The sequence below is a fragment of the Harpia harpyja genome, chromosome 7, assembly GCF_026419915.1.
Source record: "Harpia harpyja isolate bHarHar1 chromosome 7, bHarHar1 primary haplotype, whole genome shotgun sequence".
In the NCBI taxonomy this organism is placed as follows: domain Eukaryota; kingdom Metazoa; phylum Chordata; class Aves; order Accipitriformes; family Accipitridae; genus Harpia; species Harpia harpyja.
In genome coordinates this window covers 46,261,913-46,283,829 of record NC_068946.1, presented here as the reverse complement: position 1 = coordinate 46,283,829, position 21,917 = coordinate 46,261,913, and the positions used below count along the sequence as shown (strand labels likewise).

Below are 21,917 nucleotides of genomic sequence, written 5' to 3'. Positions count from 1 at the left end.
AAATCTCCTGCTGGCGTCACCCTGAGGAGGGGAAGCCTGCCCACCCCTCACCTCTTCCTCCACGGTGCACTGGGGTGAGCGCATCCTTCCTGCCAGCACCCCACTTTCCCATCACGCCTGCCCACCACCCGGAACTACCGGCTGCCTCTAACTTCCACCCGAGTGATCCTGGGGAGAAGGCCTCTGTGGGGGAGCAGAGGGTGTGCTGGCTGTACTCGGTCTGATGGCACCCCTCGACCTGCTCTGGCAGCCGGTCCTGGCCGTGTGGTGCCACCTTGGGTGGGCAGAGGGGGCTTTCCTGCAAGGAGACACGCGTGTGCCGGTGGCTGAGCTGGCTGTGGGCAGTGAGTGCAGCTGAGCTGGGGGCAATACACTGCCTGTGTGGGGCACATGCTCAAGCCTTGGGATCTAGGGTAGAAGGGGCCATGGACATGTTAGACTACAGAGGCATCATGGCCAGGGAGAGCCCAAAGTCAGGACATGGCTGCCCAGGGCTGCTCAGCCCCACGTAGGTCCCCCACTCTACCTGCTCAGAGGTTGTTCTGCACACACAGAGTTCCCCAAGACTTTTCCAACACACAACACTAAGCTGTGCTACCATCTCCTTTTCCTTTCATCAGGAAACAGCACTGAAAATGCTACTGCCACACCTGTGACGACAAGCCCACCAGCTACAGGTAAGGAGCAAAAGGCCTCAGTGATCCCTTTCCGAGGACAGATTGGAGTAACTCAGTCCCAGGGAGCTCTGCAGCCCCCACAGGCAGGGACAAGTTCCCCTTCCCATTTTTCCTCGAGTTCCTCTCCCAGGGGAGACAAAGGTGCCTAGGTCAAGGCTGGGAATACTCTCCACTCCTCCCTCTTTCCCTGCTGGCCTTTGCTGCAATAGGGAAAGTGTTGGGGAAGATTAGAAGAGAGAGGCTGCTCTTTTCCTGCTTGGTGCCTTAGCCTCCTGCACCAGTCCCGGGTGCCTGAGGATCCCTGCAGATGAGGTGCCCAGGGCAAGCCCGTGACTGGGACCTCCAGGGAGTTGTTGTTCCTGTGGCTGCTTGGAGCATGGGCAAGGAGGGAGCCGGGGCACAAACCAGCATGGGGCTGAGTGCCTGGGGTCATGGCCGGGGAGCATGGAGTGTTCCCTCCCAGCAATCCTCCAGGCTGGCCAAGCCCCTGTCCCAGCATGGTGCTAGGGGTCCCATCCAGGTTTGTCAAATCTCCTGCTGGCGTCACCCTGAGGAGGGGAAGCCTGCCCACCCCTCACCTCTTCCTCCACGGTGCACTGGGGTGAGCGCATCCTTCCTGCCAGCACCCCACTTTCCCATCATGCCTGCCCACCACCCGGAACTACCGGCTGCCTCTAACTTCCACCCGAGTGATCCTGGGGAGAAGGCCTCTGTGGGGGAGCAGAGGGTGTGCTGGCTGTACTCGGTCTGATGGCACCCCTCGACCTGCTCTGGCAGCCGGTCCTGGCCGTGTGGTGCCACCTTGGGTGGGCAGAGGGGGCTTTCCTGCAAGGAGACACGCGTGTGCCGGTGGCTGAGCTGGCTGTGGGCAGTGAGTGCAGCTGAGCTGGGGGCAATACACTGCCTGTGTGGGGCACATGCTCAAGCCTTGGGATCTAGGGTAGAAGGGGCCATGGACATGTTAGACTACAGAGGCATCATGGCCAGGGAGAGCCCAAAGTCAGGACATGGCTGCCCAGGGCTGCTCAGCCCCACGCAGGTCCCCCACTCTGCCTGCTCAGAGGTTGTTCTGCACACATAGAGTTCCCCAAGACTTTTCCAACACACAACACTAAGCTGTGCTACCATCTCCTTTTCCTTTCATCAGGAAACAGCACTGAAAATGCTACTGCCACACCTGTGACGACAAGCCCACCAGCTACAGGTAAGGAGCAAAAGGCCTCAGTGATCCCTTTCCGAGGACAGATTGGAGTAACTCAGTCCCAGGGAGCTCTGCAGCCCCCACAGGCAGGGACAAGTTCCCCTTCCCATTTTTCCTCGAGTTCCTCTCCCAGGGGAGACAAAGGTGCCTAGATCAAGGCTGGGAATACTCTCCACTCCTCCCTCTTTCCCTGCTGGCCTTTGCTGCAATAGGGAAAGTGTTGGGGAAGATTAGAAGAGAGAGGCTGCTCTTTTCCTGCTTGGTGCCTTAGCCTCCTGCACCAGTCCCGGGTGCCTGAGGATCCCTGCAGATGAGGTGCCCAGGGCAAGTGCTGGGGGTCCCATCCAGGTTTGTCAAATCTCCTGCTGGCGTCACCCTGAGGAGGGGAAGCCTGCCCACCCCTCACCTCTTCCTCCACGGTGCACTGGGGTGAGCGCATCCTTCCTGCCAGCACCCCACTTTCCCATCACGCCTGCCCACCACCCGGAACTACCGGCTGCCTCTAACTTCCACCCGAGTGATCCTGGGGAGAAGGCCTCTGTGGGGGAGCAGAGGGTGTGCTGGCTGTACTCGGTCTGATGGCACCCCTCGACCTGCTCTGGCAGCCGGTCCTGGCCGTGTGGTGCCACCTTGGGTGGGCAGAGGGGGCTTTCCTGCAAGGAGACACGCGTGTGCCGGTGGCTGAGCTGGCTGTGGGCAGTGAGTGCAGCTGAGCTGGGGGCAATACACTGCCTGTGTGGGGCACATGCTCAAGCCTTGGGATCTAGGGTAGAAGGGGCCATGGACATGTTAGACTACAGAGGCATCATGGCCAGGGAGAGCCCAAAGTCAGGACATGGCTGCCCAGGGCTGCTCAGCCCCACGCAGGTCCCCCACTCTACCTGCTCAGAGGTTGTTCTGCACACGCAGAGTTCCCCAAGACTTTTCCAACACACAACACTAAGCTGTGCTACCATCTCCTTTTCCTTTCATCAGGAAACAGCACTGAAAATGCTACTGCCACACCTGTGACGACAAGCCCACCAGCTACAGGTAAGGAGCAAAAGGCCTCAGTGATCCCTTTCCGAGGACAGATTGGAGTAACTCAGTCCCAGGGAGCTCTGCAGCCCCCACAGGCAGGGACAAGTTCCCCTTCCCATTTTTCCTCGAGTTCCTCTCCCAGGGGAGACAAAGGTGCCTAGATCAAGGCTGGGAATACTCTCCACTCCTCCCTCTTTCCCTGCTGGCCTTTGCTGCAATAGGGAAAGTGTTGGGGAAGATTAGAAGAGAGAGGCTGCTCTTTTCCTGCCTGGTGCCTTAGCCTCCTGCACCAGTCCCGGGTGCCTGAGGATCCCTGCAGATGAGGTGCCCAGGGCAAGCCCGTGACTGGGACCTCCAGGGAGTTGTTGTTCCTGTGGCTGCTTGGAGCATGGGCAAGGAGGGAGCCGGGGCACAAACCAGCATGGGGCTGAGTGCCTGGGGTCATGGCCGGGGAGCATGGAGTGTTCCCTCCCAGCAATCCTCCAGGCTGTGCCAAAGTCCAATCCCAGTGGGACTTTCCAGGGGGGACAAAGAGCCCCCATCTATGCTGTGACTTCTCTCCACTCTTCCCTGCTGGCTTTTGCTGGAGGGGGAAAGTTTTGGAGATGTTTTTGCAGGCATTGTTGCTTTCTGCTTGGGATTTCTTACTCCAGAAAAAGTATTTGTCTTCAGGAGGAGCTCTAGAAACACAACATCTGGAGATGAGCCCTCTAGCCAATGAACGTTCATTAAGTTTTTTCCTTTCCACTTTTGGGGAGATGAAAGAGAGTTATTGTGTTTTTCCGCATTGCACAGAAAATCTCTGCCTCATCTATGAGAACATACCTATGAAGTTAAGTAAAAGAAAGCAGGCAGGGTGAAAAGCAGAATTTGGTGACTTATAAGAAAATTGTAATTACTATCCTATATATAATGTATATTGAAATATAACTTTTGATTACTTATAAACTAATGAAATATGTATAGATATGAAATACATACTCTAAAATCCTTACCGAATATATGGCTACTCAGAGAAATTATAACTGTGGCCATTTTAGGCAAAGGGCATACCCTACAAAAAAGACAGCTGTTGACAGCTGTAAGCTCTGCAACGAATTCCTTACCTCAATAGATATCAGAGTATGCTGCTATGTGTACTATAATGATTAATTTGCGAGCCTTTATTTTATTAATGTGTCTGCGTTAAAAGACCCTACCATGATACTGTATTATAATAAGGCAAGTACATACAAGTGCAGTATTAAAGATGCACAGGCTATTGTATTCTGCCTTTTTCTAACTTAGTCACTGATTTTGGGAACCCTCAATATACTTTGTTTGTTTGTTTTGGTTTTAGTTGTATTAAGTAGAGTTACATTGTGAATGCTCAGTATGACAGATAATGAATTTCAGCATTACTCTGTGTCCTCACTGTGATATCCTGCTGGACTCTGTAGGGAAAACAGTTACTATACAGACATTAAGCAAACAAGACATAGCCATGGGCTCTTTAAATGCATCTCTACTCTATAAAACATACCTGGTGGTTTCCTTTAGTAGAAGTATATATGAACTATTTAATATATGAACTACTTTATATATGAACTGGTTATTGCAATTTCATAGAAATCCTGACGTCACTATCTTTCACCTTTGTATCAGGGGACCCGTGCAACCCAGACCCTTGTGGAAAAAAATTGGCTAAATGTGTTGCTTTATATAGTACTTTTACTTGCCTGTGCCAATATGGATTCTACTATAGCAACAAGGATTGTCACAGAGGTGAGTTGCAGAAGGGCAATCTATATTTTTCGTTCATAGATAACTGCTCAGGTGAATTTTTCTTCCCATATCCCTTGTTCTCATAACTGAAAACATAATCAGTCTAGGAAAGTGACTGCTGAATAATGGCTTGCTTTGCAGACAGCCACTGCTACAATGACCTAGATTGTTATCTCACAAAAAAGTAACAGCCAAAGAGATTTATGTGCTAGGGAAAGAAGGTGAGTTCTCTGTCAGGGGTACTGGAGATTAAAATGAGTCAAAAGCAGAAAAAAATGCAAGTGTAAACCTGACATCAATATCAGTGGCCAGGATTTTAAAAAGCCCAAACTCATGAAGACCTATGAACAACTGGCTTGATTTTCCCTATTGCTAAACACTCATCACAGTCCTGCTGAAATGCATCTCTGAGATACCGCTGAAGGCCAAGCATGTGACCAATGGGGCTTCTTATTTAAGTGGCAACAAGCAGGATTCTCAAATTTACTTGTGAGCCCAAAGAAGCAGGTAGACACTGAATTGCTTTTTCAGATATGGTGAACCACGTTAGCTGCTTAGTGGCTGCAAATTTGGAGTCCTTAATATAGGTATTTTCTCACTAAATGCTGTAACACCTAAGATGGAGTCTTTTGTTAGCTTCAGGCCATGCTTACAGTTTAATGTTATTCAGTTTCATAGTTTGGCCAGTTTGGTTGAGCCCAGGATCCTGCCTGCTTCTCAGGTAGCCAGAGTACATCCCCCATTGTAACTGGATTGATTGAGCAAATATTTGTTCGCTACTGATTCCTCCAGTATATGAAAAATAGCACTGATTGATTTCTGCATTGTATTTCCCTATCTCTGAAAGCTGGAGAACTCTAAGGTGAAACCCGACTTAGTTGAATGCTTTCTAATTAATTAATATTCTCTGTTCTCATTCCAGGGAAAATATACCCAGGGGTCATTAAACTGAAAGGATTTTACAGTGATAGCGTTCAAACTGTAAATTCCACGCAGTATGAAGAGGTGTTCCAAAATACAACAATGTTTGTGAGTGACGATGTTTTGGGTTTTTTTTTTCTGTTTATTTAATGCTATCCTGAATGTCATGCAGACAGAGGGGATACATGCTGCCTTTAATGTGAAGCCTAGAATGGTTTCACGTGAGAAATCTACTTCTTTCAATGAATGCTTCACAATAGTTTAGACCTATTCATAAAAGACTTGATTTTTGCCCTCCGATGAGTACATGCATGGCTCTTGCTGAAGTGATGTACCTGAAATAAGGAATATATGCATTTTTAGTGCCAATTCTATTCTGGGAAGTTCTCACATAAATTGCTCTGTATCTTTCACCATTCCCTCTCCAGAAACCATGGGGCTGAGTGAAGTTTTCCAACCCATTTAGCTTCTGATCTCTGCTATTTGCTAGGGGCTCAGTAATACTCGGTGGTATGAGTAAAAATGAACAATTTGTTTTGTTTTTTTTAACAAAAACTATCGTTTCCACACAGCACAAACTTTTCAGGATGGCTGTCCAGCTGTGTCTAAATACCTAAATAATAAGCCTCTTCCATAGGCATACCAGGATTAGTATTTTAATGCTATTAGTGAAATGGATATTACACATTTTGAGCATTCTATGATTATAGATAAAATCTGGTAAAGGATCTGCTGGAGAAATAAGACGAACAGTTTAAGTTTTACTGCCATGTTGAAACAAGTGGATTTGCTTATGCTGGTTTCTGAAAGTAAGGAAGAAGAGGTATGCAACTCTAACAGACAGCTGATCAAAAAATATTCACCAAATATTAATCAGAATTCATAAAAAATGGTTATCAAATTCTTCATGTTATTATATTGCTTCCTATGAATGTTTTATCAGAAAATAACCCAAAATTACCTCTCCGGAATGTTAAAAAATATTTTCCTCAATTTTTTTGTCCAACATCTTTTCATGACATGGCTACAGAAGGGCATGATATGCAGCACTAGAATAGATATGCAATAGCATGCAAAAGTGAAAATAGCATAGAAAATAATATTTATTACAAAGAAGGATAGTTTATCTTTCATTTCAGTTGACTTAGACATCTTATCCTTTTCTCATGGTGACTCCTGCTTGTGTGGCAGTTGGAGGCAGCTGCCTCCACCAGTTGTTTCCTGCTTCACACGGGCTGAGGGAGAGCAGTGACTTTTCTACTGACCTCATCCAGTCCCCAGTGCTTTCAGGAGTGCTGTGCTTCTCCCCGCAAGATCAACCCCTGATGATCCCACTTCACTGCATCTTAGGGACACATGCCATCTGTAAGGATGCCTAATTCTCCCTCTTCCCTCTAGTTGCACATAGGTCGGTATCACGAAAGGAGAGGTTTAGATTGCTTAAAGAATCACCATCAAAGATATTAGCAAAAGTGATTTTCTTAATGTGACTTTGTAAAAGTGCAACATTACAAAGTTTGACAGCAAGGTTCACTCTATTAGTTAGTACATCGGAGAAACATACAAAGTAAAATAAAATTAGAATTGAGCTAGAATGATTTACACAGAGACCGGAGATGCAGAAGGGTAAGGGAGACCCTCCCATTGAGTCATGAGGTTCAGAATGGGCCCACTTGCTTTCTAAACTCCTGATGGAGCTTAGGTGCAGCTAGATCCAACTTGGACAATGGTTTATGCCTAGTAGAAGGGATACAAAGTGTAAGGAAAAACTCCCATTAAATTACTATGCCAGTTTGTCCAGGAATGAGTGATTATGGATCCTACATTACTTTGAGGTAGCAGCAGTTTAAGATTTATTAACACTATTACGGTAAATCACAAGATTAGGTTATATGATTTTTAACAATACTTATCAGTATATAATATCAGCCAATTATCAGAGTGATTTAATAAAGTTTGCTATCAGCACTACAAAGTTTCCTAAATCAAATTGCACACACACACACAGATATAGAGGTTAACCTATAATCAAGATTTTTCTCTCTTGGCCAATTATAGTAAATTATTAGTACCAAATGATCTTTAAAACCTCAGGAAATCTAATTGTAGTGAATTAGTCACCATTCTCCTTCATCAACATTTGTCAGCAGATGATATTTGACCCCTTCTTCGTCAGCATCTATCAGCAGACAATCATAGAAATCCTTGCGAAATCTACTCTCTGAAATCCTCACGACATCTACTGCTTAAAATCCTCGTGAAATATACTCTTAAAAATCCTTGTGAAATCTACCCTGAGAGGCATCCCAACTCAGAGTGAGATACTGGGTCACAGCCTGCAGTGATCCCAGAGAGCTCAAAGGGTCTCACTTAAGATCACTGTTTATAGGGTTGCGAGATGATTGACTTTGGTCAATGTATTTCCATTCTGGCCACAATTCTTGTCAGGCAATTCTGGCACCCTCCAAGGCAGGCCATGATCGAAGCAGCAGGAGTTTCAGGTACAGTTCCAGGCAACAGGAGTTTCAGGTATGGTTAGGGAGTGCCTAATCATCCTGATTCACTGTACCATAGGCAGGGTAAGAAAGTACCAGATTGTCCCAAGTCACTGCAAAAGAACACAATGTTGGCTGGTTCTGACATTGCAGTGTGGCCTGGGGAGTGCTGCACCACCACAGCTGGTACCGCGGAGACGCCCTTCTAAGCTTTGAGTCTGCAAGGGAGTATCTGTAGCTATCCAGCCAGTCAACCCTAATGCACTGCCTGACATCCATTCAGCTCTGGTCTCTCCATTCCTCCACTGCTCTCCCATATTCCCTGTTCTGCAGCACCACCCCACTGCTCCTCTTCTGCAATATCTTGCACGGTGGATGTGACAAATCAGCTTGCTTTATTTGTGCCTATAGTAGCATGTTCTGGATTAAAACTTTACAGCTGAAGCCTCAGTGGTTCATATGCTTTTGGTCTATGTTTCTGCTTGCCTTTAACTCCAATTCATTTCTCTTTTATAGTTTAAGGATGCCTTCAAATATTTAGCAGGCTTTGAACAGACTGTCATCGTGGAAATTCAGTAAGTTTGCCAGTTTGGTTTTTGCACAGTACATGCTTCCCACACACCCCATTTTAATCTGTTTCCCATGGAGTATTCAGTCTAAGAAAGGATATGGGATGAGTTCAGTTCAGTATGCCTCCTGCTAATGGAGGACATTCTTTTCGTATTTTTAAAGACATTTTTACCCCCTGGATTTCCAATATGTCTGTGAATTTGGATGGCTGACACAGCTCCACAGTGCATGTCCCACTTTTAGCACCATGTAGGATATAGCACTGTGCTATAACTAGCAGTTCCTATGACATCTGACATGTCTCTGAAATTGTAACAGTTAACTCAGAGGTTCCTATGAACAGGTCCAACCTGGAGTCCCAGTTTAATTTAAAAAACACTCTCATTATAGAAGGCCACTGCATCTCATTGTGCATTTGCTGGTCTCTCCTGATGGCAGGCTGAGCAAAGATGTTATTGAATGGGCTATGGTGACTGTAGCTGTGGGCATAGGTCCTTTGCTGATCTAGGCAGACACTGTAAGATATCCCTCTCTTCCCATCCCCATCTGTTACGTTACTGTCCCAAGAGCTCTGCCAGCTTCTCTGTGAGTGCTCCCTAACCCACATCAAGCAAAACCTGGCATGCTAGCAGACAGCAGTGTAAACCCTTTCAGCAAACCCCATGGATTAAGCACTTAAGCAGACTGTTGTTCTAGCAGAGTTGTGAGGGCAGTAACTTCCAGCAGAGCGGTTGTGACAAACACATGGGACACAGTAACATCTTAAGGCACTACCACAATCTAGCACTTAAAGGTATTTGTGTGCATATCGCAGCAGCACGAAGTTCAGCTGAAGAACAAGGTAGTCACTGCTGTTCTCCACCTCACCCCAGGGAGATTGCTGTCCAGCTGAACTCAACCCAGCCAGGATGCAGTTAGCATAGATACCTCTACATTGCAAACAGACCCTTCTGAATTCATTGCGGTCATACCATGAATTATCCTCACCATGCTTCAGGACGGGTTCTCCATATCATGCCTGGATAACATAGGCTGATGTGAACATGTAAAAGTTAGGGTCTAACAGATAAGGTCCTCCACACTGCAGCCGGCTTGAGGTTAGCCCAGTAAAAAAATACCAGTTACGTGCCAACAGCACACAAAGGAGTGATGTTGTTAGCATTAAATCAAACAGCCTTTGCTTACCAGCTACCTATTCACATCTGGATCTACTGGAAAGATGGCCATTAATGTATTCCTAAGCAAGATTTGAACTAATTTTCAGGTGTCTTAGTAATTACCCACATTGTGGGGCGGCAGAAGCTAGGGGAGAGAGGGAGGTTTGGTAGAAATCTTCTGTTGTCTGTGCATCTAGCTTGTTATCCATATGGATTATATGAGACTTTAAAATGATGCTATCAATCATCTGTACTTTTCAGACCTGTAAAAGAAGGCAGAGCTTCTCTTCCAATGAGTGTAACAGTGACAAACCTGTTTATGGAGAACTCAACTGTAAACACTGAGGAAGTTAGTTCTGCAATAACTGATGCAGTAAAAAATTCACCCTACATCTCTCAGTACAGAGGTATGTAATTCCTTACTGTGGGAGTAAATAATCAGTAGAAACAGAGGTTCCTATCTTCAAAGCTGGTTAGAACATCTCTGTGTGCAGCAAAGCCCATCAGACCACAAGCCTTGTTGATTTTAAGGAGCTGAATGTTCAATCTTAGGTAATGTTGAAGACTCAACCATTCCATGCTGGGCTTTTTTGTCTTATTAAGGCTTTCTACTTCCTGTGTAAAGAAGAGAAGGAAAATGCTTATTCCCAAGTAAGCAATGGCATGTTGATTTTAATCTGCTGAGTGTTAAGTGGCTGGAAAAATCAGGACCAAATATATACAGACATATATATTGCTTCTGAGAATAAGGCAGTATTTTACTGGCAAAATAGGATGAAACTCTCTTTAGACTTCTTCCATAATTAATTGAAATGAGGCCTCACTGATTAGCTACTGAGCTAAGTGATTAATTGTTCTAAACCGGTAAAGTCTTGCATTACTAAAAGTATAATATTTGGAGAATGATTTTCTAAATAAAATATGGACTTTTTTCTCTTAAAAAAAAAATATGCTCCTATTTTGAAATCAGCTTTTGCAAAAGTTGTAGCTAATAATTAAAGGAGTCTATTTCATGGCTGATAGCCTGAGTTTGGTCTCTGAAGTTGACTGTATCCACCTCAGTCATGACATTTCCTGTGTACTGGTCCTAAATGTGAGGGGGAAATAGAAAAAATCTGCGAGCTCACAAAGCACAGTGCAATCACATCCCTCCACTGCATGCCACCCACTGAGGTTTGCAAACCATTCCCACCACCAGGACATGGATCTAAAGAGCAACATGCTGGGCAAACAGCATACTAATATTGCTCATGAAATGAGCTGCATGCCCATAAATATTTATATCTGTGTAGCACTGTATGGGATCTGGGCCTCACAGTTCAGTTGTAAGAAAAACGAAGTGAATAGTGCTGGGGGTTTTCTATAGTTTTTTAAGGTAAGGCAGAAAGTCAGTGTTCAGAATGTGAACTTATGGGTAGAATTTCCCTCTTGTGGACTGGAGGACAGGAAGGTTTGGAGGCAGTTGTAGGAGGCTGAGAAACAGAAGGTCAGAAGGTGTAATGGAAACAGGACCTTAACTGGTAAAGAGCAAAGGAAAAGAAAGGGCTGGTCCAAATACCTGCAGTATTGATGTCCAAAAAAAGGACTTACAAGGTTTTTTTCTGAATTGCTAAATAATTGGTTTATGATTTACTGAGCAAGTGCAGTGCTTTCTATGAAATGATATTATTAGTACTCAGGTTTGCTTCCTGGCTGTTTCTGTTTTAAAGCTACAACCTACTGTGCTGCTTTTAAATGTGATGTTCAGACCACAAACTGCGTAGAAAGTATGTTTCCAAAATGCATATGCAAAAGTAGTTTCTCAAAGACAGAATGGGATGATCGTTCTTGTTCAGGTAAGAACCTTGTTACTTTATCTATCCCTGAAAGGCTGACCTGGTTATTCCCTGTCTCAGTCCCTTTTTGAAAAGGGCGCTCCACAAATGGAACCTCTAAAAATCAGGGAATGTGTGTCTTTTTAAGAAAGCCACAGAAACACATTCTCATGTTTCACTTTAGATGGTTCCGTAATTCTATTCCAGTAGAATAAACTACTAAAGCCTGAATAGGCAACTCTTTAAATGCATTGGTAAACTTTTGGTAAGAATTGAAACCTAAATAAGTAAAGGATGGAACAAATTGGATCCTAGATTCACAGCCTTCTCTGCTAGGACATATTTTGGGAATAAATTCTACATGCTACCTGGAGGCAGCTATGGGGGATGCTGACAGAACTGGAAGTCTCATGATGCACTACAATGATCTGTTAAAGCTCTGTCCCTCATTGGTAGTTCTAGGATTGCATTACCTGTATTTAGACAGCTTTTTGTGGGAAGAATGATTTATGTGATTTTTAGGAACTGTTAGTTGTTGGGGTTTTATTTACGTGTTCATTTTGAATCTTTCAATGAGTACTCTGTTTATATTTTTAGCTATCCTCCATAGCCCTGAGATGTACTGTATTTTCTAGTTATGAGCACTAAAATTTTAGACTTTAGAAAAAAGTCTAAGATATGACGTTTTAAGAAAAACAACAAATACAGCAAATACTCATGATAAAATCATGAAAGCTGGCTATAAAAAAGGCCAGTGAGATGTGATCTAGTGAAGGCCTTTGTGGCCGCTAACCTGTCTAAATCTGATCCAGTTTTAGATCAGTTGCAATACAAATCATCTGCTGTGAGACCAAACTGCAGGTCATGGCTTGCCTATGTAAGATGCAGCCTAGCCAGATTTCCATTCTGATGAAGCTGAATGGTTTTAAACAATGACCATTTACTTCTAATTTTGTGCTTTTGTATTTCAGTTTCTGTTCTACATAGGTATAGCCCTAAAAAAGCCATTCTGATGCTCTGAAGCACAACAAAGTTGTGTGTTTACAGTGCAATAAAAAAAGGGGGGGGAGGGGAAGATTTTCTCCAATGTTGATTTTTTGGGGGCTATCTTCAATTCACTCAGTATTTTTTCCCTCTGAAAATACAGATTGCAGTAAAGACTGTTCTGCAGAAGAAAACAAGTACTGTGCAAAAGAAAAAGGGACTCCAACATGCAAATGCATGCCTAACTTTGAAAAGAACAATGACAAATGTGTACCGTGAGTACTCAGCTTTTTCTTGCGTTCCTGTGTTCTAGGCAAAGATAGGGAAGAAGAACATCTAGCATGGGGTCACCCTCTGTCTAGAAGAACAGGCTGCAGCTAGGTGAATCAGAGAGGTGCCTAAGGTGGTTAGCAGGTAGACAAATTCCCATGGTATCACGAGTTATGGCATTTTAACTGCTTGGCATTAGCCGTTGGTGTGCACTCATAATACTTCAGAGGAAGGTCAAGGAGAACCAAGGTCATCTGTGAGTCAGTGAAGAGGATAAACTACTTCACACTTATTTTGTGGGTTGCCCACATAAACATAAACTATTCCTTCAGAGTAATTGAGCCATGAGAACTGGTATGCTGAAGCATTTAGCAAGCAACAGGCATTAGAGCAAGACTTGCCTCAAATCCCTGGAAAGTTTCCACTGATATCAGTGGGGACTCTGTTTCCTGATAACTTTCAGACCTATGTTCTTTCATCTTGGTTTTCTCTCTGCGGGTATTTCTGTCAGCTCAGGATCAGAACAGAGCAGTGGTGTTTGCTAGTGAAGCTGAGTAAGTGACTGGTTGTGCTCTGCTCCAGTGGATAAGCAGAGGGACCTTACTTCCCATATCCATTAATTCAGCTCTTTTTGTAGTTATTGCTTCTACACACTGAACACTTCTTACTGTAAAGTCGATATATTTTAAATACAAGAAACTAGTAAGGGAGGAAAATAAAAAGCTACCAGTCCTTATATTGAGGCTTTTGATAAAGTGGGTAGCAATTCCAAGTGGCTCAGAGGTGTAGGGCTTAGTTCTTTGGAGAAATTAGGCCCTTTTAACATTTTTCAGGCTGAGAACCTGAAACTTTGAGTGCCCAGCTCACCAATCATTCTGAAAATCTCAGATTGTTTTACTCTAACAATGAAGCTAAAGAATTCAATATTAAGATAGCATTAAAGAGGAAACCTTTAATGAACATACCTTGCAGAGAAAATGCTGATAAAAGGTGGAAATACACCATTGTTTTGTGATCATCTGCTTAATGACATTATCTTTCTTTTCTTTTCTTTCTTTCCCCTTTTTTCTTTTTTCTCTCATGTAGTTGTCCAGTGGGCTACTCTGGGGAGAACTGCAAGAACAGTAAGTACAAGAATTTCTGATTTTTAATTATAGAATGGAAAAATATCTGGTAATGTTTAATCTGACTGATATAAAAATAACAAGTAGTAGTCTTTAGGGGTGCCACCATCCTGTATTGATAGCAGGAAAATGTTAGAAAAAAACAAGTGAAATTCCATTGTTGCCTGGAAGGAAAAATCCTCCTTGAAACTCATGTTCAGACAGAAAGTAGCATTTTCTCTAATGACCTCTGCATTAAGCCCAGTAGTTTTTAGTCAAAGACAGGTTATTTGACAGAAAAACATTTAGTCCTCATCTGAAGACATGCAATGCTGAACTCAGCACCACTAATGGATTAGTTTCTCCTGTAATTAATCACTCCCTCTATTAAAACGTCAGTGGATTACTCTCATTTGAAATATTTCTGCTTTAATATCTAACCACTGGTTCTTGTTTGTGCTTTACCTTGCAAGCACTGCATAATATTTAGTACTGTATACTGGTGAAGAGATGATGGCCCCGACTGTGTTATCCCATAATTGTAATCATCTGGACAAGCTAACCAGACAGGCCTTCCAAAGCTTTTTCTTTTCTGAGTCAGTTTTGCAGCTGCTCACTGCACCTTCTCCAGTTTCCACCACCATATAGATTAGGAGAGGACATTCTTCATGCCTTCTAGTGTTTGCATGTGCCTAAACTCTGAACATCTAATACAGTCAAAGGCAGACTTAAAAACAAACAGTTATGGGGTTAAACCACGACAACTTCTCACAACTCCTTTGGCTTTATTTGTGCAAAAGCTATATCCTCATGTGGCCCTTCGGAGTCTCACACTGCTGCATTCTTAAACTTATACATGTTTAATATACGTTTAACATACCTGTGTCTGCCGCAATGAGATCTTCAAGGGTTTTTTTATGGTTTTGCCTAAAATTTTTGGAGATTGGCTAATGGTAGTTGTAGTGCAGCACAGTGAATCTTGCCAGGTATAAATGTTTGGCAGGAAGGATATTTTTTATCACATGGAACATATTTTTCTAGAGAAAGTTTTGGGAATTTTAAGGCCTTTTTCATAAAGCAAATGAAAATGCTAAATCAGCACAAAATCAACACATTCTGAATTTAAACACGAATTTGAGACATGCTGATAATAAACTCCATTAATAGCCTCATCTTCTCCATACAGCACTGAGTGGGTACTGATATAAAAAGTTTGCTGAGCAATAACCAAAGATACTTTACAGATGTGTTTGGTGTAATGTTCTTTCGACTAATCATACTCCCTGTTGTCTCGATGTATGCTCCTATGATTAAATGTGCTGGATTGTTCTGCTGGTAATGGCACAGTTGGTGGTTTCATGTTGTGTATCTCCAGTACAGGCATTCAGTGTATTAAATGGCAAACTCATAAATCCAGACTGGGATCTTCAAGTAGGTATCACCAGTAAGGTTGGGTAGCTCAAGAGACTGTGTTACTCTTCACACACTTGTCTTGAAATTATGCGTTGCAGGACACAATTATCTTTTTTTTTTTTTTCTTACCATGGCTATGCTGAGCTAAGACCAGGTTTTAGTAGCAATTCCATTCACAGTTGAAGGAAGATATACAGAATCCATGTCTTCCTCCCTTAGTCATGCTGGTTCTGCAGCAAGATCAGTGAAAATGAATTTTCCTTGCCAAACATTTATTCAGATATAGCATATTTATGCAGTGTTCATAGTGCCACATAATAGACACCTCGGATTGGTGTGCCTTATGTGCCTAGGGCATCGCAAGAGCCTATTTGATGCCTAACTACTTATTTTAGCAGCAATACTAGCTTAAGCAACCCCTACACCCTCCCAGTTGTTCCTGTCCCTCAGCTATAACTATGTGAAGCCATTCAGTGCATGGGATTAGGACCCTGAGCTGGGATCAAAATAGCCATCCAGAAGAGATGGTCTTTAATGCAGATCAGTTCCTTAATGTACATCTTTCTGTGTCCACAGATGGTTGTACTGAGACAGCACCAGAAGCCTGGGAATGAATAACATCTTCTTTCATATTTCTTTCATATTTTTCATCTTTCTTTCTTTCTTTCTTTCTTTCTTTCTTTCTTTCTTCTTTCTTTCTTTCTTTCTTTCTTTCTATTTCTTTCTTTCAAATTTTCTTCTTTCTTTCTTCTTTTCTTCCTTTCTCTCTTTCTTTCTCTCTTTCTCTCTTTCTTTCTTTCATAGTAAGAGGACAGGGACCGGACTTGGTTTTCAATATTTACCATGAGTTTTCAATTGATGTTTCTTGTTTGTTTGTTTGTTTGTTTTTTCCAGATAGTGAACTCATCCTTATAATAGTGGGTACAGTGTTTGGAGCCATTATCCTGAGTTTAGTGATAGCAGTCTCTATTGTTTCAGTAAGGTAAGATTATTTCTTACAATTGAATAGAAGCTGCATTTCTGCATGTACGTAGAGAGCTAAGCAGAAATTTAGTGAGGGGCAGGGCTGTGAATGTGGTTGCATGCCTAGTTGGGCAGACAAGTTCATTTAAGTCATGTAGCATTAGAATTTGGTTTTGCCTGTGTGCTCTTCCCAGAAGTATTTGTTCTCTTGCTGTGAATTCAGCTAAGAAAACTTTAGCCAAGTCTTCAGAATACACATCTGACCCATTAATTATAATCCTGCCCTAGCCAGTCCTGATATGGCATCTGGATGAGATGGATGAAGGATGCTAATATCAGAAGACTGTGTGGCCCAAATTCAGACCCTCTGCAGCTTTCCCTGCTAGCACTTCAGCTCAAGGCCTGGCATGCTCCTTTCAGCTCAATACAGGCGGCATTTCCAGCCAAGCATCTCTTTAAAGCTTGCTATTCCCAGTGTACTGGCAAATTCCCAACTGCAGTTGCACCTCCTCACTTCTCTCCACACAATAAATATAGACATTCTCAAGCAGCTCCTCTGCCTTTGCTCTCAGCACTGCCCAGGTAAGGATGCCTACAAGACCGCCCATAGCAGGCATAGCTCGCCAGCAGGTGCACAAGCTGGTGCCAAGTGTGTGTGTGGTGTATGGACTTGTGATCACAGACAATCCAAATGCATCATTTGAGTGTCCAGCTTTGGCTGCAGGCATGAGGGCAACTTTTCTTAACCGGGCCTAATGAACGCCTCATTTCTTCCTCCGAACAGTCAGTTAGAGCTAGTGGTGGTTGAGGAAACTCCTTCACTCTAGGAACTAGTTAAAAGAGGCCAAAGTCCCCCTCTGTCTCTCCTAGCAGCTTAGCCCCACCTGTAATAAGAGACACCAATCTTTGTACCCTATCATTGATAACAAGCGTTTCGCAATAGGTATGCTAGAAAAATCTGTTGCATGTTTCAGAACAGGACTGAGCATTCAAAATAAGGTGGGAGTGGATAACTCAATAAGTTGGACTTACTCAGTAAGGCACACTAACATGTCTTTTAAAACTTCCTTTGTTCTTTCATTTCCTCTGAAGAGCCCAACGCAAACAAGATCCAGAGGAGAAAAGACTGATAAAGTCAGGAAATTCCAACCCAAATACCTCTGATGACAGACCGACCACAATGTTCCCCAGAGTCCAGACCACTTCTGGCCATGGAAACCCAGGATATCAGCCAAACAACCCATATGAGATGCGTTCCTCAAATAGAGGTCATTTTCCGGAGAGGGATTATGAAGATTTCGTAAGTATTTCACACAGGCCTACGAGAATTGCGTTCCTGAACTGTAGCGTTATGGGCTACAGACATTGTTGGAACCTAAACTCCACTCTGTCCATCCTCCCTTGATCTAGAAGGCCAAAGTGGTGCAAAGGCAACCAAACAACTGTAGATGCAGCTGAAAAAATTTCCCTGAATACAGAGATCAGCACTCACCTTATGAAGACCTTTCTAAAGCCCCAGTAGTCATCCTTGAGTCACAGGAGGGATATGTGAAAAGCAAGGGTCAAAGCAACAGTTTGGCTGGGCAGTGGTCTGCTGTGTTGTAGGACATTTGTCCGCATTGACCGAACACATCCTTCAGCACAGGTGTGCATGCAAGCATCACAGGCTGTTGTAACCTGTGCTGCTTTTAAGCTGGTCGTAGTGTCAATAGGTGCTGCACTGGCACTTCCCAGTTGCAGCTTCATGCAAGATTCACAGTCAGCTTAAGCTGGCACAGCTGCCCAGAGGGTCGGTGTCCTCCCACCCACTCTGCCAATGCCTAGTTCACAGCAAGACCCTCTGCAGTTGCTGCAGCATTGCAAAGGGGTAAGTGTAAAGTGCCATGAAAAAGCTAGCACAGCTTTTGCATTGGTATAGCCCAGGGGAGCCTGTTCAGCAGAGGCATGTCATTAGCTGAAAGGTGTGTTCTGAAAAAACTGCCTGTTTTATCCTTGAACCCTGCAAGGGAGCTGTGGAGGAAGCAGAGGCTCGAGAAGTGCTACGCTGTGATATGATTGATTTGCTGGGTTCTGCATGCATCGAGTAAATAGGAAGCACATTGTCCATTCAAATTGTGTTTAAATGACATTTTAGCTCCACCTCTGCAGTGCAAGAAACTACCCTGTTTAGTGAAGAAAATCTGTTTAGTTGTAATACATTTACATGTTTGCAGAATTGAGGCCTAAACTGTGATAGAAGCAACACAGAAACCTGATGTTTAAAAAAACCAAACCCCCCTTTTAAAAAGCTGCCAATTAAGAGTAGAAAAACATCTATTTAGTTAGTTGATTGATCAGATTCACGTGGATTTTGCCGTTTCTAACTTTCCAAAGATGTCAACTTCTTGCTGATGAAAATCTGCCTGTTTGGTTGTCCTTGAGGGCTGGTGTGTCACAGAGAGAGGGCTATCATGTGCAGTGTGCTACACGGTGAACTATTTTGAGAAAGGAGCTCTCTGACCCAGAGCTACTCTTTATTTCTTTTCTTTTCCTGTCCAAATTCTGTGTAGTATGAAGCATCACGGGAGTCTGAGGGCTTTAGGATGCAGAGCAGATACTAAGTGACCAGAGTGGTAGAAGGAAGGATGGATGACCACCGCGACCATGGGTCAGACCAAAGAGTTTCACAGCCTCTCAGCAATGCAGTTACTTCGGCAGAAAAGACAACAAAGTCCATAACCCCAGATTATCTGAAGATTTCTAAAGGAAGACCCCTGCTTGAAAGAGATCATGGACAACTCTCTGAAATAAGGGAAAAATGAAGGAAAGAGTATGGAGAAGAAGATGACTTTTAAAAGAACTAACGGACTCCAATAAACATTAGACTTCTTTCAGGAGGCCAGTACATAGGCAAGAGAGTGAGGGTAGACAAGATACCAGGATTTTAACCCTGCTGTTTTCAGTTCTTCTGGAAGATGGTCCAGGCAATATGCATGATGCTGAAAAATGTCAACACCCAGAGCTTTGCCTGTATTTGTGCTCACTCCATTTCAGCTACAGGCAGCCTGCATGGCTTTGGACAGATCAAAACTATTCTTCATGAGAACCTAACCTGTTTCTCTCTACTGTATCAAATACAGTCTTTTTCCCCTCCTTAACCCCCCAATATTTCCTGTCTGAAAGCATTCTGTTTGGATCTCTACTGACATGCATTGTGTGAGACAAAGGTACTTGTCTGACCTTTTACGCAGCCTTCCTTCCCAATACAATGACAAGAAACAACATCTTCAAATAAACTCTGTTGTTCTCCATCTTGCACAACGACACTGATTTTACATTCTCAGCTCCTGTGAAAAGTGCAAGCTTTTTTTTTTTTCCCGCTTGCACTCTTTATGTTCTGATTGAATGATCTTATGGTTGGGTTTTTTTAAATTTCTTACATACACTCAATAAATCTGTCTGTAAAAGAATCCACATTTTACTGTACTCTACAGAGTGTGCATTATCTATTGACTAACATTAACATTTCCTTATATATATAAAATATATATATATGCACAAATATGTACATATATTTATAGGTTAAGTTCATTTAAAATATCATTTAATTCCATGTTGTATTTTGTGGTTTGTTTTTTATATGTGCAGATTAACTTTTCCTATTAAACATTACTGTTTCTCAGTACCAAGGCTTTCTTATGTTGCTGCCCCGTGGTGTAAGGGGTTTTTTTTTCAACTCCAGAGACTATTTTATGTTAAAACTTGTGCAGAGTTTAGACGCAAGTGTGCACAGACTTGTTAGATCAGCACCCAGCTTTCACTCAGAGGTTCTGATCAGGAATATTATTAAATCTTAACGAAGCTTAAATATTTATTGTTGTGAGGCTGGCACCAATTTTCTGTGATCGCTTTCGGTGGGAACTGGGTAGTTAGTGCAGCTGGGTCTCCTTTGAAATTGCTGGACAAGCTGCTTTCTGTGATTGCAGCTTTGTGCATATGGGTCTGCTAATGTCACACAGCTAAAAAAAGAAGTGTCTTTCAGCTTAAATGGCAAGTTTGGGGGCCAGTGGTAGAGAACACAGTGTGTGACTGTAGAGGTTACCAGGATGTGCATGCAGACAGGTTGTTCCAGTGCTCTCAGTGATCAAAACCAGCTCCCACTTGCCAGTTATGCAGTTGAAAACTGGGAACTAAACAGTCCTGATCTTTCTCATGTGGTTTCTCTAGCAAAAGAAGATAGACCCTGCTTTCTCCGAACTGCCTGCAATGAGTGGTAGTTTAGAAGTAGCCTGGTGAGAAAAGGTGCAATTTTCTCTCTGTTGTCAAAATGGATTTTCACTGTTTCTTTCTTCCAGCTGACTCCTGTCCCTTTTGCTGCTGTCATCTGGCTGCACAGCACCTGCTGTTGGCAAGTGTCTGTAGGAGGCCAGGTTTTGGTGGCTTTAGCCACCCTCCACACTGGCTGCGTGCATCTCAACATGCACAAGGTGACCTTTACTCCATGCAAGCAGGGCTAGCATAGCTCGATTTAGCTATTCATGATACCTTTATTGAAAGGATGGTAGAGATTTGGTCTTATTTTCTTGACTTTTCCTCTGACAGTGCTCGCCCATGAGGAGCAAAGCAAGGCATGGTGGCTAACCTTAGCACAAGAGGTGGAGAGGCCCCGTCCTTCCTCCAGCTAGAAGAGCCCTAGAAGGGGGACCAGCTCCCTTCTCCAACAGTTTCATTAAAGTATGGCCCCCCGATGCCTGCTGCCCCCTTCTTTTTCTTTGAGCCCTGTGTGTTCCCACACTTCCTAGGGTGAAGGAGATGCTCCCTGCCTCTAATCCCTCTGCTAAGCCCTTTCCTTTTCCTCTTCTTTCTGATTTTTCAGCGGCAGGAAAAGGTTCTGCTGCCAGCAGAACACTCCAGGGAGTTTGCATGGGGTGGGACACTGAAAAATGGGTGGGATACAGGCAGAACAAGTGGCAAAAAGTCATGAAGCTCAGCGTAGAATTCTACTTTGTTCAGCTGGCTGCTTTTGTTTGGATACTCCCTCCTCCCCTTCTTTGTAGGGCAGACTGAAACTTGGGGTTACATGGAGTCTAATAAAAGGATTTCTTTATATCAAGAGTAACAGCCCATGCATCATGGTCTTTCATTGAGATAAATTGCCTGGTTCCATCAGCTTAGTGCAGAGGATCCTTAAAATACATGTAACAGTAGCCTGCTAAAGAGGCACATGAAAAGGCTTTTAAGTGTTATCTCTTATTCTTTCACAAAGCAATAGGAGTTGAAAATGCAGCTGAAAGCTCAATGATAAACGAAACTTTAATGCAGTAAAACTTTATTGGGGGTGCGATATCTAGACATTTGCTGTCATTGACAATGAAAGCAGCAAAAATAGTCAGGTGTTTGCGTCATTTAACTGCAGAGGAATTTTCATTGCTCTAGTTCAAAGCTAATTTCTGCAACTGCAACCAGTTCTCATTTAGCCTGTGCTGGGGAAGGGCTATCAGATACTACTGTAAGCCTACTACTCTTTAGCATTTCAAAGGCTGCTACAGCTTTTTTATCTGGACTGGAACTCTGTACCGAAAGGGC

At 43.5% G+C, this 21,917-nt stretch overlaps 1 protein-coding gene across 1 annotated transcript; it reads left to right on the top strand.

The window, feature by feature from the left end:
- Positions 1-223: 223 nt before the first annotated feature.
- MUC13 (mucin 13, cell surface associated) lies at positions 224-19,790 on the top strand. The gene is made up of 14 exons (XM_052792373.1): positions 224-344; positions 621-677; positions 1,825-1,881; positions 2,854-2,910; positions 4,543-4,662; positions 5,585-5,691; positions 8,595-8,653; positions 10,067-10,212; positions 11,515-11,640; positions 12,767-12,878; positions 13,960-13,997; positions 16,284-16,371; positions 17,445-17,652; positions 18,902-19,790. The coding sequence occupies exons 1-14, from the start codon at positions 224-226 to the stop codon at positions 18,950-18,952; spliced, it is 1,347 nt and encodes a 448-aa protein (XP_052648333.1). The 3' UTR covers positions 18,953-19,790.
- Positions 19,791-21,917: the final 2,127 nt, after the last annotated feature.

What these genes read in the sequence shown, in the direction of transcription:
- MUC13 (XM_052792373.1), top strand. Translation starts at nt 224, where the DNA reads ATGGCACCCCTCGACCTGCTCTGGCAGCCGGTCCTGGCCGTGTGGTGC. An exon ending in GGCTGAGCTGGCTGTGGGCA is followed by an intron (nt 345 to 620) that starts GTGAGTGCAGCT and finishes TCCTTTCATCAG; the next exon opens with GAAACAGCACTGAAAATGCT. An exon ending in AGAGGGATTATGAAGATTTC is followed by an intron (nt 17,653 to 18,901) that starts GTAAGTATTTCA and finishes AATTCTGTGTAG; the next exon opens with TATGAAGCATCACGGGAGTC.